The 15,061-nt window shown below is 38.2% G+C and overlaps 1 protein-coding gene across 10 annotated transcripts in view; it reads right to left on the reverse strand.

The window, feature by feature from the left end:
* Nucleotides 1–4,428: 4,428 nt before the first annotated feature.
* CLOCK (clock circadian regulator) overlaps nt 4,429–15,061 on the reverse strand; it is a 65,544-nt gene continuing 54,911 nt past the window's right edge. For all 10 annotated transcript variants that reach the window (XM_032684705.1, XM_032684707.1, XM_032684708.1 and 7 more), the window contains 4 exons: nt 14,128–14,334; nt 12,616–12,821; nt 12,054–12,324; nt 4,429–9,975 (listed from right to left, as the gene is read on the reverse strand). In XM_032684705.1, coding sequence (XP_032540596.1) covers nt 9,799–9,975; nt 12,054–12,324; nt 12,616–12,821; nt 14,128–14,334 — 861 coding nt within the window. In that variant the 3' untranslated portion in view covers nt 4,429–9,798. The remainder of the gene's footprint in view (nt 9,976–12,053; nt 12,325–12,615; nt 12,822–14,127; nt 14,335–15,061) is intronic.

The raw sequence follows: 15,061 nt of genomic DNA on the forward strand, positions 1-15,061 counted from the left end.
TTTTCAGTATTGTTTTTGATGGCTCCTGTAATTCCCACCACAAAGGTTTACCTGGTGATGATGTGCTTAAGGTGAGGAAAGTTTATTAAATTTATTTTGGATACTGACAAATGCCTGTGTTATAAAGACTTGGAAAATGTTGAGCGCTGAAAATGCGTGGGTTGCAGAAATACATGCTTATCTCTGCTCTTCAGTGATGAGTTGGATTCTGAGCCTAATGTCTTATATAACCCACTAAGATCTACCCTGTAGCAGTCTTGTTAAATAGAAGACATGGTTTCTAATGTTATGAATCTACCTTTTATCAAAGCTGAAGCATGACAGATTTAACCACGCTATTTGTAGATGACAAACAGAGCAGCCCCTAATCCTTCTCTTTGGTTTCTCTACCCAGAAAACCCCTTAATGCCACATTTCTCTAAGACTGTAGAAGTGCAATGCCAGGTATGTACAGTGGGGTGAAAGCAGGCTGCGATTCCAGGCTCTGGGTCTAAATGTTCATGTCTTAGCCTGAAGGAACTGCATTGGTTTGGTGGTGGGATTTTTTGGGTTGTTTTGGGTTTTTGTTTTTTTTATTTTTGAACCAGTCAGCCAAAACCTGTAGCCTCTTCTTTCCCACAGCCTGAGAACACACACTGTGTCCATGGTGAATTTTAGCTCCTATGTGGAGTGCATTTCTAGCTGAGGTCATGTAAAAATGGGGCAGAAATGGAAGAGCCTAAACTTTTAGCTGTTTATGGGACGTTCATACAGGTGTGTCCCAGGTACAGTAACTGTGGTGCCACCAGTCATCCTGCTGAAAATTCTTGCTCAGAATCCAAAAAGCCAAACCAGTTGGCCATACTCTAATTGTAGAAGCTCCCCAAACTTTATATGCACTTCTTTTAATGCTAGTTTGATATAAAAACAGGATCATCAGAAAAATCAAGCTCTTTAACAGGTTGGTTACAGAGGCAAGTGTGAAGTTGCAGAAGAGGCAAGTGTGAAATTGCAGAACAAACCTGTGCAACTTCCACATTTTTATTTTAAAAACTTACCGAGATGACAAGTACTGCTTTTGCCCAGTCATAGCAATGTATTTGGCTGCTCTCTAAGGCCAGCTAGGCAGGTAGGAGTTAGCTTGAATAGTGGTCTTACATTCTGGTTTGGTTATTTTTTTTTTAAAGCACAAACATTGAGTTATTGGAAATCTAGCATAAAATTAGCTCATGAAATCTTAGTAAAAGCTTTGAAAGTTGCTTTAGTAGTTGCTACTAGTTACAGTGATTTAATGTGGTCAAGTGCACGATGGAATTTTTCACAATTTAAAGAATTTAGTTGGGGTGTAATGGAAGCCTGTTGCAGGTGATCTGCTGACATGTTCTCAGTTGTGCTGTGTCTGCTGTGCAGTTTCCAGCACAGACTGGACAGTGGCCTTGTCCCTCCACAATGTCTCAAAGCACTTGCAGCCCAGCCATGTCTTGCCTGTTGGCTGCGTTGGGGGCTGGGATTTTAGCAACTTTCATCATACTTCTTGTCTTTCTAGTATATTACCATCAGGGAGGTGTGGTGATGTTCTGTCTCAAAATACCTGGGTACTTGAGAAACAGACAATATCTTATGAAGTGTGTATGTGCATATATATTTATATTTTTATATATATATATATATACACACATATATATATATACATAAAAGGCTCCTAGTCAGCTGGAAGAGCTGTTCGCAGGACTGGGCACTGTAAGATCTCAAGGTTCAAGACAGCAGGATTGATGCTGTTCTGGTGAGGTAACATGTCCCACGTGGCTTTTTCTCACTAAAAGGGTGTTAGGCATTGGAACAGGCTGCCCAGCAAAACAGGGGAATCGCCATCCCTGAAGTGGGGGAAAAAAAAACCCACGTGTGGATGTGGCAATGGAGGATATGGTTTAGTGGTGAACAGGAGAGAGTGCTGGGTTAAACATTTGGACTCAATGATCTTAGAGGTCTTTTCCAACTGTAATGATTCTGTGATTATGCATAAGCACTTCCTAAAGGGTGGTACTTTTGGAGAAGGAGCTGGTTGGTATATGACAGCAAATGCCTGGGTTTGGGGGAAGAAAATAGAGAAAAAGTTTAAATAATAGTGCTCTTTTGCTTTTAAAGGGAGGTAAGGGTTGCCTTGCATTTTTGAATACGAAAGAAACACTTAAGGTAACCAGCTGAGGTTTTGTTGCCACAGTCCTATGCAATTTCTTGTTCTTTTGTAGCTGGAGAATGTGAAATATGGTGAGAGCTCAAGTGTTGAAGGCTCTGCAAACCGTTGCACCTGCAACATGTGTTTCCCATCCATCCTGCAGCTCTCCCTGCTGGGGTGAGATGAAGCCACTTTCAGTTGCTGCCAATGGAACCTCGGAGGCAGCATCTAAAACAGGAATTTACATCTCTGTATGTTGAACACAGCAGAGATTTGCAAGTGCACACTGCCTCCAACTCCTCATTTCCAGGCAACAGGAACAAAATGGTCAGGCTTATGGGGGTGGAAAACACCTCACATCAACTGAGATGTTTAAAATGAGAAAAGCTTGTTCTTGCCATTTTCAAAGGTGCCTATACTCTGTATGGCAAAGTGCAATTAGGAAAGATGAAGGTAAACTTCTAATCTTCGATCCTGGCAGGACAAAGTTTTTCAAAGGAAACTTGTTGAACCAAAGTACAGAACCAGATCACAAGCAAGCCTGCTCTTCCCAGGGCACTGCCACCACGTGTGTGTCTGCTGAGCTGATGCTTGCTGTTTTGAGATCTGTGAGTAAGACACTAAGTCAGGAAACCTGAAGTGAGGGAGGGGCTGTACTTCCCAAGAGATAAGAGGCAGCCTGCCGCCCTACAGCCTCTCCCTCACCTCAGCTGTTTCTCCAGCTCAGGCTGGCTGCACAGTGCCTGGAACGCTGCCACCAGGTTCAGTGAGCAGTTTTACAGTGTATTTCTAGAAAGAGGTTGGTAGTTTAGTCTCTCTCTGTGTTTGTCCCAGATACCGTATGTTTAAAAAAACATCTTGAATTAAGAGGATCAGATTGTTTCATCCTAATAAAACCTGAGTTATCCTTAATTTCCAGAGACATGGAAATAATGGTGTAATGGCACTTGCTGTACTGATGTGGCATTTTTCCAGAGGTTACCTCATATGGCCGTAAATCAGCACCCTTGGCAAGTTATGGCTACAGGCTTCTCCTCACATAACCTTCTGTTACATTTAACCTGTAACATTTCCCAGAGGCATGTGGCATGTACTATAGCTGTGCATTTCTTCAGGATTACTTAAATTTACTTCCCCAGTGAAAATATAGTTGCCAGAGGGTCTGACAGTGACAGAGACTGTGTGCTAAAAAGAACAACTAGTAAGACTGTTGATATTGCTACCCTTGAATAGCTGAAATCTTCTGGAATTTCTATCACTAATGCCTGAGACTCAGAAGTGCAACTAACCTTTGGATTGCTAATCTTTACAAGTACTTAACAGCTTCATTCTCATATAAACATGAGCTTTGTTTTCAAGTTTGCACAACAGCAAAATGCCATTGAATGGCATTGCATCAGGCGTGGCAGGAGTTGTAATTATCACTCTCCTTCACGCTAAGTTTATGGAAAAATATATTGATATTTCCAAAGTTCAGTTTTAAGAAAACTGATAATGTTGCTTGCTACCACGCTCTTGGTCTTACTGCTGGTGGGCGTTGACAGTTCTTAACTACAGCTACAGCACTTCTACTGTTGACTTTGTTTCTCTCCTGGGGCACAGAGGCCCTGTGGCATATAGAAGTAATATACAACTTATGCAAGTATTTAATTGCCAAAGGCAAAAGATCAGCATCTTCATCTGGGCATCCAGTGTGATATTACAGAAAAAAAGGAACTGCAGACTGTAAAAATGGCTAATTGTTATTTATAATTTTCTCCAGGCATTCAGCTTCAATTACAGATTTCCTTCCCTCCCACCTTTCCTTGAACATTTAATTGATTTGAGATTATTAATGTTTACACTTTGATCAGTGAAAGAAGGTTAGACCACCCTGAGAGGTTACATGTTACCACACAGCATTTCCAGGCAAGAGCTCCATGCTCTCAACAAGCTCTGCTCGCACCTAAATGCAAGTCTCCGCTTCCTTGTTTGGTGGCACAGCAATCGTTTCAACCCATCTCCTTTAAAAATACTGTTCTTTAACATTTCACTCCCCTCCCTGGGTATTTCTTCTTCTGGTAAACAAAATTTAAAGAGAAGGGTGTTTTCCACGACATGAAGTGAGGGAAGGGCTATGCCCATCCAGACACTGTGCAGTGCTGCTCCATCCTTCAGCAACAACAGGGACTGTACACATGAAGGTACAAAAGTAGTTTTAAGTTGTGCACATTCAAACAAGTGCTGTGTGAGTAAATTCCAAGGCAGTAATGTAAACATACAAATCAGAGGTCTCTAGCCTTTAGAGTGGGGCATCAGTTTATAAAGAGATACAGAGAGAAGACAAGGAAAAAATACAGTATGCATTTTTACTGAAATCTCACAAGTCATTTGTCTGGGTAGGGGACAGAAGATAAAAGTGACATCAAGCAACTTCTCACAAGTCAGTTCTGTGAGTGGGGGAGAGAGAGTGCCTTTGGTACAGTCGTGGGAAGGGTATAAGAGCGCTCCACTGTGAAACTTGGATAAAACTGACATCAAGCAACTCAGGAAAAAAAAACTTCTAGAACCTTAGAAGCTACAGAAAGCAAAATTTCAAATGAGTTACATTTATTCAGTTAAAAAATTGACAGTTAGTAATGGTCACATGAACACCAGGGAACTGTATCTACATTTCCTGACGTCAATATGAACGGCACTAGGGTTTTTCTGTTTCTTTTACGTATACAAATCTAATGCCAGTTAAAAAAATACAAAACAAAACTGAAACCCAAGACACTGTGAAATCAACACTGCTTAAAAACTCAAAATTCAATCTGATATATTTGAAAATAAATATTTTTTACCTTTCTTGTTAGAAAAAGACAACTCACCAACTGCTTTCAAAGCAGTTACACCTTTAAGACCATTCCCAAAAGTGTTTCATAAATAATTACCCATGATTGATTGTCTATTAATGCAGCATCTCTCAGTCATAGCTGGGGTCTCTGTATTAGGCCATACAGTATTTTTTTCAGACACAGTGTTTTGTTTCCCCCCCTTCCTTTTTATTTAGGTATACTTTCTTTGAATATAGCATATCATGCTGGCAAAATTCATGCGGATGGCATAGCATGAAGTGTAGCAGAGCTTAAAATCACCTGCTTAGAAAAAGGAAAAAAAAAAAAAGACAAGGAATGTAGTGTTAAAAATCATCATAGTGAAAAAGCAACTATCCAGTCTCATGGACAATTTCAAATGTTCTCTCACAGCTGTCTCATCTACTATGATTTGTTCAAATATGTCCTTTTTTTAATCCAAATTAATTTAATTCTCTTTAACTTTTTCCACCAGGGATAAGTAAAAAAATAAAAGGTTAATTATTAAAACTAGTCTCTTTTCCCTTTTAATCAAAATAACCATTTTCCAGCCCTCTGACTGTATATCTAATTTTAATAATTTTTTCAAATAGAGAAGCTTATGAATCTGACATGTTTGACATCTCCCGATGCCGTGACATTTAAAACACTCATAACAATACCTGGGTTAAATCTCTGAAAATATAAATGGTTCTTGAATCGACTTTAACATCTGAAAAAGGCCACAACTTTAAACCTTCAGAACATTTTCACAAATTATAATCCTAAGGGACACTTAGAATTATTGAGCAGGCAAATGAGCCTCCAGATGATTCTCTCTCATAGGCAACTGTGCAATTTAAAAAGCCTCCTTTCAAGGAAGCTATCATCTCTAATCCCTTCCCCTGGCCATATAAAACATAAAGGCAACTGGCTTTAGAAGCCTTTGTAAATCCTGCACTTTAAGCCTCAAAGGATCACCCTATTAAAGAAACATTTTCCAGAAATGTCTCTCTTGACAGTTCTATGCATTATTCCTCAATGCCCCCCCATTTTTAACAGTTTCACTGACTAAAGAAATAAACTGGTTTTCAAATAGTCTTTTCAGTAAAGTGCTTGTTATTACTAAAAAAAAAAAAAAAAAGAGAAAGTGCAATATTTGAGTCTTAAGAGAATTTCTTTTTCCTGTGAAAAACTGCCTGATATATCTTTATTCATTTTTACATAAAGCTGAAATGAAACCTATTTCTTGTAAGGATAATGGGTTACTCATTTTGGTGTTTGGCAGTAGGCAAGATGCCCACAGAAGGTGGTGATACACTGGAACTGTAGTGCAGAAGGTAAACCTTCTAGATGAAGTGGAAGGCATATGGAGAGCTCCTACTAGAATCCTTTCATATTTATATACAAATATAATATATATTAAATATAATATAAAAATAGCTATAGTCTTTTTTCTCTGAAGTTATCCTAGATGCTTTTCTTCAAATCCTCACCCATTGCAGGTAAACCATGTCTGTCTCCTAAACTCTGTGCAACTACGCCATCTTTTTCACTCCATTATGTATCACCAGGCCATTTCTTCATAAATACAATCCTGCCCTTAACAGACTCCTTCCCTTCTGTCAGAGTTGTTCTGTAACATTTCCGCTCCAGAACCTGCTGCAGTATCACAGCATCCATTATCATGCTACTTATCAGGATGTTGAAAATAAATCTATGACTGTAGTAAATGAGCTGGGCGGAAGCAAAAGGCTGATTAAGAAAGAGGCAATAGGCTGGTCCTCTTCTTACTAAAATTCAAGGACAATTCAGCAATTGATTCAGCAACAGGGAAAGCTGCAGACCCATTAAATAAATACACACTTTTTAGTCACTACCTGTGAAACAACACATCTGCATACTTGCACACAATCTGGACCAAATTCTACATGCTTGCTTTTGTAAAATGCTTGCCTGATTAGTGTCAGGAATTTTTCAAATGTGTGCCATGTTTTTCCAGTTTCTTTGAATTTCCCCATCTTCTATCCTTTCTCTACTAGCTGGTAGTTCTGTAATTGAATGACCTCTCTCTGAGATTACAAAAAGTTTCTTGGTCAAAGCATACATTTTTATAGTTCTCTTTCAGCAGCCACACTATCATATCATCTAATTTCTCTCCTAGTTTAGCCTTTTTACCAACAGACCTATAGCAGCACACCAGAGTATTTGGGAAGGGGAAAGTGGGAAGAGAAGTTTAAACAAAGCTTTATATAAAAAGCTGCATCATTAACCGTCTGGCTGGTATCTCTTAATTTCTGTAATTCTCAGTATAATAGTTTAATACACCTATTTTACCATTATTCAGTAGTTCTAACAGTACTATTAAAGCTCTCCCACTTTTCTTTTTTAGTGCTATATTTTCATTGTAATTGGTTTAAAAAATTTGTATCTAACCTATTTTTCATTAGGCAAAGAACTGATAGCACAGACCTCTAGTCAATGCAGCTTCATACAGAAACAAGTGGAATGGAGTGGTAGGGATAGCAGAGCAAGGCAGGATTTCTTTACCTAGAACTTTACAGAAACAGGTCTCTGACAATTATCCCAGTCTGGAGAATGCCAGAAATCCCTTTAAAGTAGGGGAAGTGTTTCTTGCTGTGTTTGGTATTGGCATCTGTTCCTTGCTCCAGGTTGCAGTAGGCTTCTTGGAGCAGAGAGCAATCTGATTCTCTTTGGTACTGTGTTTCTCACACTCTCCTTTCTTGTTCACTGCTTGGCTTTTTGGTGCCAAATATTTGCTTTATGACTGGGGAATAACAAAGATCTAATGCTGGGACACGTGCAGAGGCAAAGGCTAGCCCCAAAACGTAACCAACGGCATCAAAGGCTTGGCTAAACTCCTATAACCTCCTGCGGGTTTGGTTCATCCAGTAATACAATCAAACTGTTCCACAGTACAAAATGGACCATCACCATTTGGTTACATTCATTCAACTCCTCTTCAGTATTCAAGATTAATCCAGCTTTCTCTCGCTAGTACTAATTTTAACTGCTTTTACTGTTGGGGTTTTTTTGTTTGTTTTTAATTATCAGATCTATCAGCATTTATTCCTTTTCCTCTGAAGTTCTGGTTTCCACAAACTAGTACCATAAAAGCCTACCAACATTTAGTTAAATAGCACATCATATCTGTTGGAACTTTTTATTTTCTTTATAAAGTGAAGTTGCCTTCTGAAGTCTTAGTTCAGTGGTATCTCAAATCAATAGCCTGCTAGTGTTAAATGCAATCACGATCTCCCCCAAAGCATACTTTGAATGCTTCAAAAATTACTAAAAAAAAAAATCAGCTTATTATTCCTCCTCCTGCAAAAGGAGTCCTGTACTTTTAGTTTGTTTTTTTTTTTTAATTATTTTTAAGAGTATTACCTTAAAGGTCTGAGATTTTTGAGACTCCTCTATTTCTGGCTACTATCTGAGGGGGAGTACCAGTCAAAAATATTCATGGTCTCAACTCACTCCATCGTTAAAATAAACACAATACAGAAATATCTATGAAGTAGATACACAAGTTTGGTTGACAATGTGCTAAGACTTCAAAATTGAAAATGGTTACAGATTCAAGACATTGTAATTCAAGATGTTCAACATTATCACCTGAATTAAAATCAAGGCACTATGGGTTTTGTTGTTGTTAAAATGACCCTGAATTAGTTCTGACTAATTTTTGAAGGAGAATAAAAAGATTCCAACATGTTTTAACAAGTTACAATTCTCACCACAGAGAAAGTGGTTAAAAAGTGCCCAAAAGGTTATTAAATGTAAATATATTTTTGTGCAAATTACTCCTATAACTGAAACATTCTTGAAAATTACTGTCATTTTTTTTAAACCTTTTACATAAATATTTCCAACTATGAACTATATCAAAAGATAGCTTTGGGGAATAAAATTCCAAACCATCTGCAAGAAAGCAGTGCAAATTCCTATTTTTCAAATAAAACTATGAATTCATTATGAAATTATGGATGATATTCATGAATCTGAATGTCCTGAACCCTGATGCATGATCACCAGTTCAAACAGCTTCATCAATAATTTAACTTCAAGAAGTCAACTAACCAACACACTATACCTCACCGAACAAACCCTGACATCACAGACAAAGCACAAACAAGAGACTTGTGCCCACATTAAGGGTGAAAATAACGATGCATCATGTTGTAAACAAAAGGGTAGAACAGAGGAAAACATTAGTCTGAGTATGGTGTGAGAATTTAGGGAAACATATTCAAACCTACAAATAACAGATTACATTTTCATGCATCATATAAAATATTTTGCTCTTTCTCCTTTTATGCAGACATATACACAATATTTTACAGCATCTGTACAACAGAGAACTGGATTTCACACAACATTTTCAAAATATTTACTGTCCCATAATCATCTGAAAAAAAATTAGATGGTTTTTGGACTATATTCCTGGCATTTTTTTCTGCTAATTCAAACAATTGCTCCATGTCCATTTTAATACTTTAAAAATGTATAGGATTGATAAAAATACCGATATTTTCAGCATCACTCTCATTTCAGTCACATTTGGAGATTTCACCTGGACAAATTAAAACATGGCAGCAAATCCTTTAGAACACAGAAACTGGGGCAACTCTCAAAGTTGGCCATGTCCCCATCATTATCTTGTGGCTTAAAAGATTCCAGAAGTCAGAAGTAGATCTCAATTAGGTGATAGAAAGCCTTCGAACTGCTACGTCTGTAGCTTCAGTGCAACTGTTTGGGGAGCAGCCCCTCCTGGCAGTTTGCTTCAAAAAGAGGCAGAGCTCCACACTACTGTGGCTGAACTTTAGAAGGGTCAGTCATCTTGTCAGTTCTGTGTCGTGACAGTTGCTGCTGTTGAGACTGATGCTGCTGGTGGTGGGACTGAGTGAAAGTGCTTTGTTGTAGTGGGAAAGCAGCAGAGAGGATAAGCTGAGCTGACTGATTTCCATGAAGTAACCTGGATGTCTAAAACACGGAAATAGAAAAAATTATTTTTCTTGTCACACAGAGAAATACAGGCCTAGCTGCTTTTTAACTTTTTGTAAGTGTTCGATCAAAATAAACTTCAGATTTGGTCAGTTAAGGTGAGCAAACAATGCAAAGATTAGTTCATACTGATAAATTTAATCAGAGCATCTGACCAATTAATAAAGCAGCTGTAAGCGGTCATTGTAATTTCCTGTGATGATGGGTAGGAATGTCTCCATTTCAAACCACAAGAGCATAGCAGGGCTTAAGGAATCTATTTGAATAGATATCTCCTTGCAGTCAAATGAAAAAATGGTGCATGACTAGCATAGATCACATTTATTCCCCACAGACAAAATACACAGTCAAAAAAAAATGCCACATTTGCAGACCCAAACATCCCCTTTGAAGGAGATTTATTACTACTGAAAATGGTACTTAGTTTTACTATTACTCTTCTTACAACAAAAAAATTATTTACTGAAGAAAAGCAATGAAGGAGGGGTACAAATGCACTATGACATCTCAATCCTGAAACATTCTGCAGCAGAAGCTAAACTACATCAACTGCTCCACCTACAGAATCAGACTGTAAGAAGCCGCAGCGAGCAGAAGCATTTGCTTCACTTCAAATTCTAGCACTTTAATAGTTTGTATTACAAATACTAAACTTTTGCCTAGAAAGAATTTCTAGGGTAGGAACAGACCTTTGGAGATCTTTTTTCACAAATCTGTTTCACCAGAATTAAGTCAAAGTTGTGCAAACTTTTGAAGTTAGAAATAGATACAGCAACCAACCTGCTAAACAGCACTGTTGCTAAAATATTTATCTGATTTGTCAGAGAACACATTCCAATCTGCACTCTGGTTTGATTTGGTTTGAGTCTCCCTCTACATAAATGAGTGAGTGCTGAAGCTGAAATCACTATGTATGCTTCAGATCTCTTGTTGAGAGTCAGCTTGCAGCTGAAAAGCATTTGCCTGATGCATGACTGAAATTCGTATGTTCCCATGAAAAACTTTTTTCAACAAGTCAATATTTTCTGTCAGTGACCTAGTGAAAGGAAATTGTACTCAGTCCTAATCAGAATGTATCCATTCCTTGTGCACATAAATGTAGGTTAAGCCTCCAATTACTTACTGCATTTGTATCTATTCCACCTATGCACAGGATCCCAAATTTAGTGCAAATGGGAGACCACACATAGTAAGGAATACTTGCAAAAGTAAGATTTTTTAATTATATATACTCTTAAAGAGTAAGAAAAAAACCCAAAAAAACCACAAATAATTTGACCTTTCCAGAGCAGTTAAAAGAATCTTAAGGTGTACAAGCTACATTTACATGGACTTTACCTTTCTTCGGAGAAGGCAACATCAGAAGCAAAATTAAGATTTCTGAACCCATGTCTTCTTGGAGGCACTTCTCCTCTAGTGCTTTAGCCACCACTACATCTCCCCCACCAACACCAGCTACTGGGTGAGCTATTTGCCAGCAATCAATTGGAATCAACAAATGGCAGCAGACTTCCCCATCAATTCCTTCTACCTTCTGTTTCTTTTCTTTTCAACATTTCCTATTTCTAGACTTTGGGTTTTGCCTTCCTTCTCTTTTGATCCAATCTCTCTTCTTTCTCCACTAAAACACAGTTCTCCTCTGCTCTCTTGCTGCTCAGCCTCCCCTGTAGCCTCGACAGATGTTCATGCCTCGTGTTACTGGGACATGTCTTGCTTTGGGCTGTGTGCTGCTTTCCAGACCATCATCTCTCATACCTTACTGCATCAATATGTGAATGCAAAGAAAATGCAAGTTGTTTTAAAGGGGAACACCTGTTTTTTCATCCCATGCTCAATTAAGAGCAGCAACTAAAAGGGGAAAAGATATAACACAGGACAACATATGGAGTGAAACTGCAGGAAAGACCACTTCTTTAAGTAACAAGATCTTAGAGAACAGCTACAGAATAAACTTATTTTAAGTGCTCAGTTTTTGGGTAAAGCACCTCTAGGATAACCTAGCAATGCTGAAAGTGTCAGGATTTGGAAAAATTTGTAGGGAACTCTGCATTCATTACCTGTAGGAACTGCTGGGGGTGCTGGGTCAGCTGTGACTGAGCTGGTTGTTGAACTGTGGTGAGCTGCTGCTGATGGTCTTGCTGACTTTGCTGCTGCTGCTGCTGCTGTTGTTGTGTTATTGACAAAGTCTGTGTCTGCTGCTGTTGGGCAGCAAAAGTGGGATAAGCTGTCACCACCTGTCCCATAAACATAGTACTTGGTACCATTACTGCTCCACATGCCACTGGGGCTGTGACAAGTTTTGTTACAAGTTGCTGACCTTGAGAAAATCTGTTAATAGAAAAAGACATTTGGAGTCCTTTTAGGGGAAAAAATATATGAAGCATCACATACACTTGAGAAAGGCAGATTTCTCAAAGTCATACTTTGCTGTAACAACATGGGTTTTGATAAGCTGCAAACATTATTTTGGGCAACGTTTAGTTTCAGAGTTGTATCTATATAGTTAAAATACAAATCACATTATTTTTTAATGCTACTTTAGTTCCTTTTGTATATGATACAGTTACATAAGCATATCATGATGCCAAGTCATCTTAAATATTGGTCTTGAAGATTTACCTGATTTGCCTGTCCTGTGTAAAAGTGGCTACTGCAGCAGCGTTCTGGTTGTTCTGTGGTAAGCTAGAAGGAACCTGGACCACATTTCCCGTTGTTGGCTGAGAAATCACCATAGTGTTATACAAAGGTGCTGAGACTGTGTTCTGTGACTGACTGGCAACAGAAGACTGTTGATTGTGTCCACTAAGTACATTTTGTTGACTATGCTGGAAAGAAATTTTGGGATAGTAAGTTGAAAATAGCCAGGTACTACAGCTGTCCTCCTCACTGTCATTGGCCATACTTCACAACTGCCAGTGTTTTTTTCTATTCAAATTAATTCTTAATTTAAAGTACACAGGTATCCTCTAACTGAGGATTTGGAGGTGGGACTGGACCATCTGAGTCTCTTACATTAACCTGTTCTTCTGTTCAGGGTTTTTTTTTTTTTCCTAGATTTTTCAGGCACTTGCATACTCTTTATTCACAGAATCACAGAATATGCTGAGTTGGAAGGGACCCACAAGGATCACCAAGGCCAACTCCTGGCCCTGCATAGGACCATCAAGATGATCTTGTCACTCCTTTATCATCTCTGTGCCCAACTTAAGACTAAAATGTGCACATCATGTCAATGAATTTCTTACTTCAAACGTCTGGAACTAGCTTACTGTTGAGATTGTAATACTGTCCACTGCTAGTCTGCCTCCTCACAAATCTCAAAAAGAAAGTATGGAATGTGGATAAGGGTCCAGAGGAAGGCAACCACAGAGATCAAATGTATAAGCAGCCTCCATACACATAATGGTCAAACCCATTACAAGTGTTCAGCATGAGGAACAGGCTTCTATACCTGTTCCTCAGTCAGGGATACCTCTGACTGAGAAGATGAAAAGTGATGAGCTGCTCAATATGTTTCCCAGGATATGAAATGGCTGACATGTTTAAAAAAGCAAACAATCACATTTCATAAAAAGTAAAGCTGTAGAACTTGCTACAAGATACTGTAATTTCAAAAGTTTACATGGAATTGAAAAAAACTGAATGAACTCACAGAAGAAAAAGGCTATTATAGATGTAATACACCTATCACATCTGATGGAAAGTGCTGAAAAGTAGAACATGCAACTCCAGAAGCACCAACATACACTAGTCCTGTTCCTATGCTTTTCTAGTTATTTTCTGTCACAACACTGAGTTTTAAATTCACAAATCTCATGTTATGTGTTCTGTCACAAAAAAAATCATAGACATTCAAAAAAAGGCAAGCTAAAAGTTTCCTTGATACTGGTCTTTCCAAAAAGCTACTTGTTATCAATTATTTACATGCCTAAGTCTTGAAATAAAAACAAGACCTGAAATTGCATTATCAAGAACATAAATACATTTCAACTGCAAAGCTTAGAACATGAAGAAATCAATGACTCAATGGACATTGTTCAAAAGAAATTTGAGAGGGGAATGTCAGGGTTGTGTTTCAGCTGTGGGTTGAGCATATACTCTATCCAGCAAAATCAATAATGGGAATTTTACCTGTGTTGCAGTACTCTGCAAAGGCTGCTGCTGTATCATGTGTGGAGTACTTATATGGCCTGTGTTCATCCCACTTTGAGTCTGATTAGTCTGAACAACTTGACCTTGCATGTTTATTGGCGTAAGCTGCTGAACAGTTGAAGAATTTCCAGAAGGAAGCTGCACAGAACCAAAGTTGAGTCCAGAAGCTGACTGCTGCAAGAACATCTTAAAAAATTCCACAAGTTACAGGGTCAGTATTCAGAGACTCTGCTCTAAATGATAAGACTCAGAATCCCGATTTCTAGCATTAAGGTTCAGTATTTGTTCTTCAAGAAAAAGTACTATTTAGAGACTAACTGGTAATGTATTCTACAACTATCTAAAGACAAAATATACTTGAGATTACATTTCTATTTGTAGGACCTTCAGCTATGACACTAATTCAAATAAAGAAAATCTCCAAATCAACAGATCCAGGCATAGCACCAAGAACATAATCTTCTGGACAATCAGGGAATCATAATGATTATACTGAACTTTCCAACGTAGTTGTAATAAACAGAATTCAGCACAAAAATATTTGTTTCTTTATAAAAGGTTAGGCCCAAGACTACAACAAGACAATGCACAAGACTTAAGTATTTTCTCTAGTTTCTACATTCCTGAACAAGGTCCCTCCATGCTGCATGGGAAGAGAGCTGTGAATCTCTCCTTCTGAGACATCAGTAAGGCAGTTCGCTGCTGGCACACTTATGCTAGACATCAGAGAACACTGAAAATGACACATGCCAGAAACTCCTACTCTTCCAACAGAATTTAAGCAACATATTCAGTACTTCCAGGAAGTATTTTTTTTCTACTCTTAAATCATAATCCACACTGAAATTATTTAGATTATTTCCTTAAAATGTGTCTTAGTTTGGGGTGATCATTTTTTGGTTTGGGTTTTCTT

The sequence above is a fragment of the Chiroxiphia lanceolata genome, chromosome 4 (genome assembly GCF_009829145.1).
Source record: "Chiroxiphia lanceolata isolate bChiLan1 chromosome 4, bChiLan1.pri, whole genome shotgun sequence".
Taxonomy (NCBI): Eukaryota; Metazoa; Chordata; class Aves; order Passeriformes; family Pipridae; genus Chiroxiphia; species Chiroxiphia lanceolata.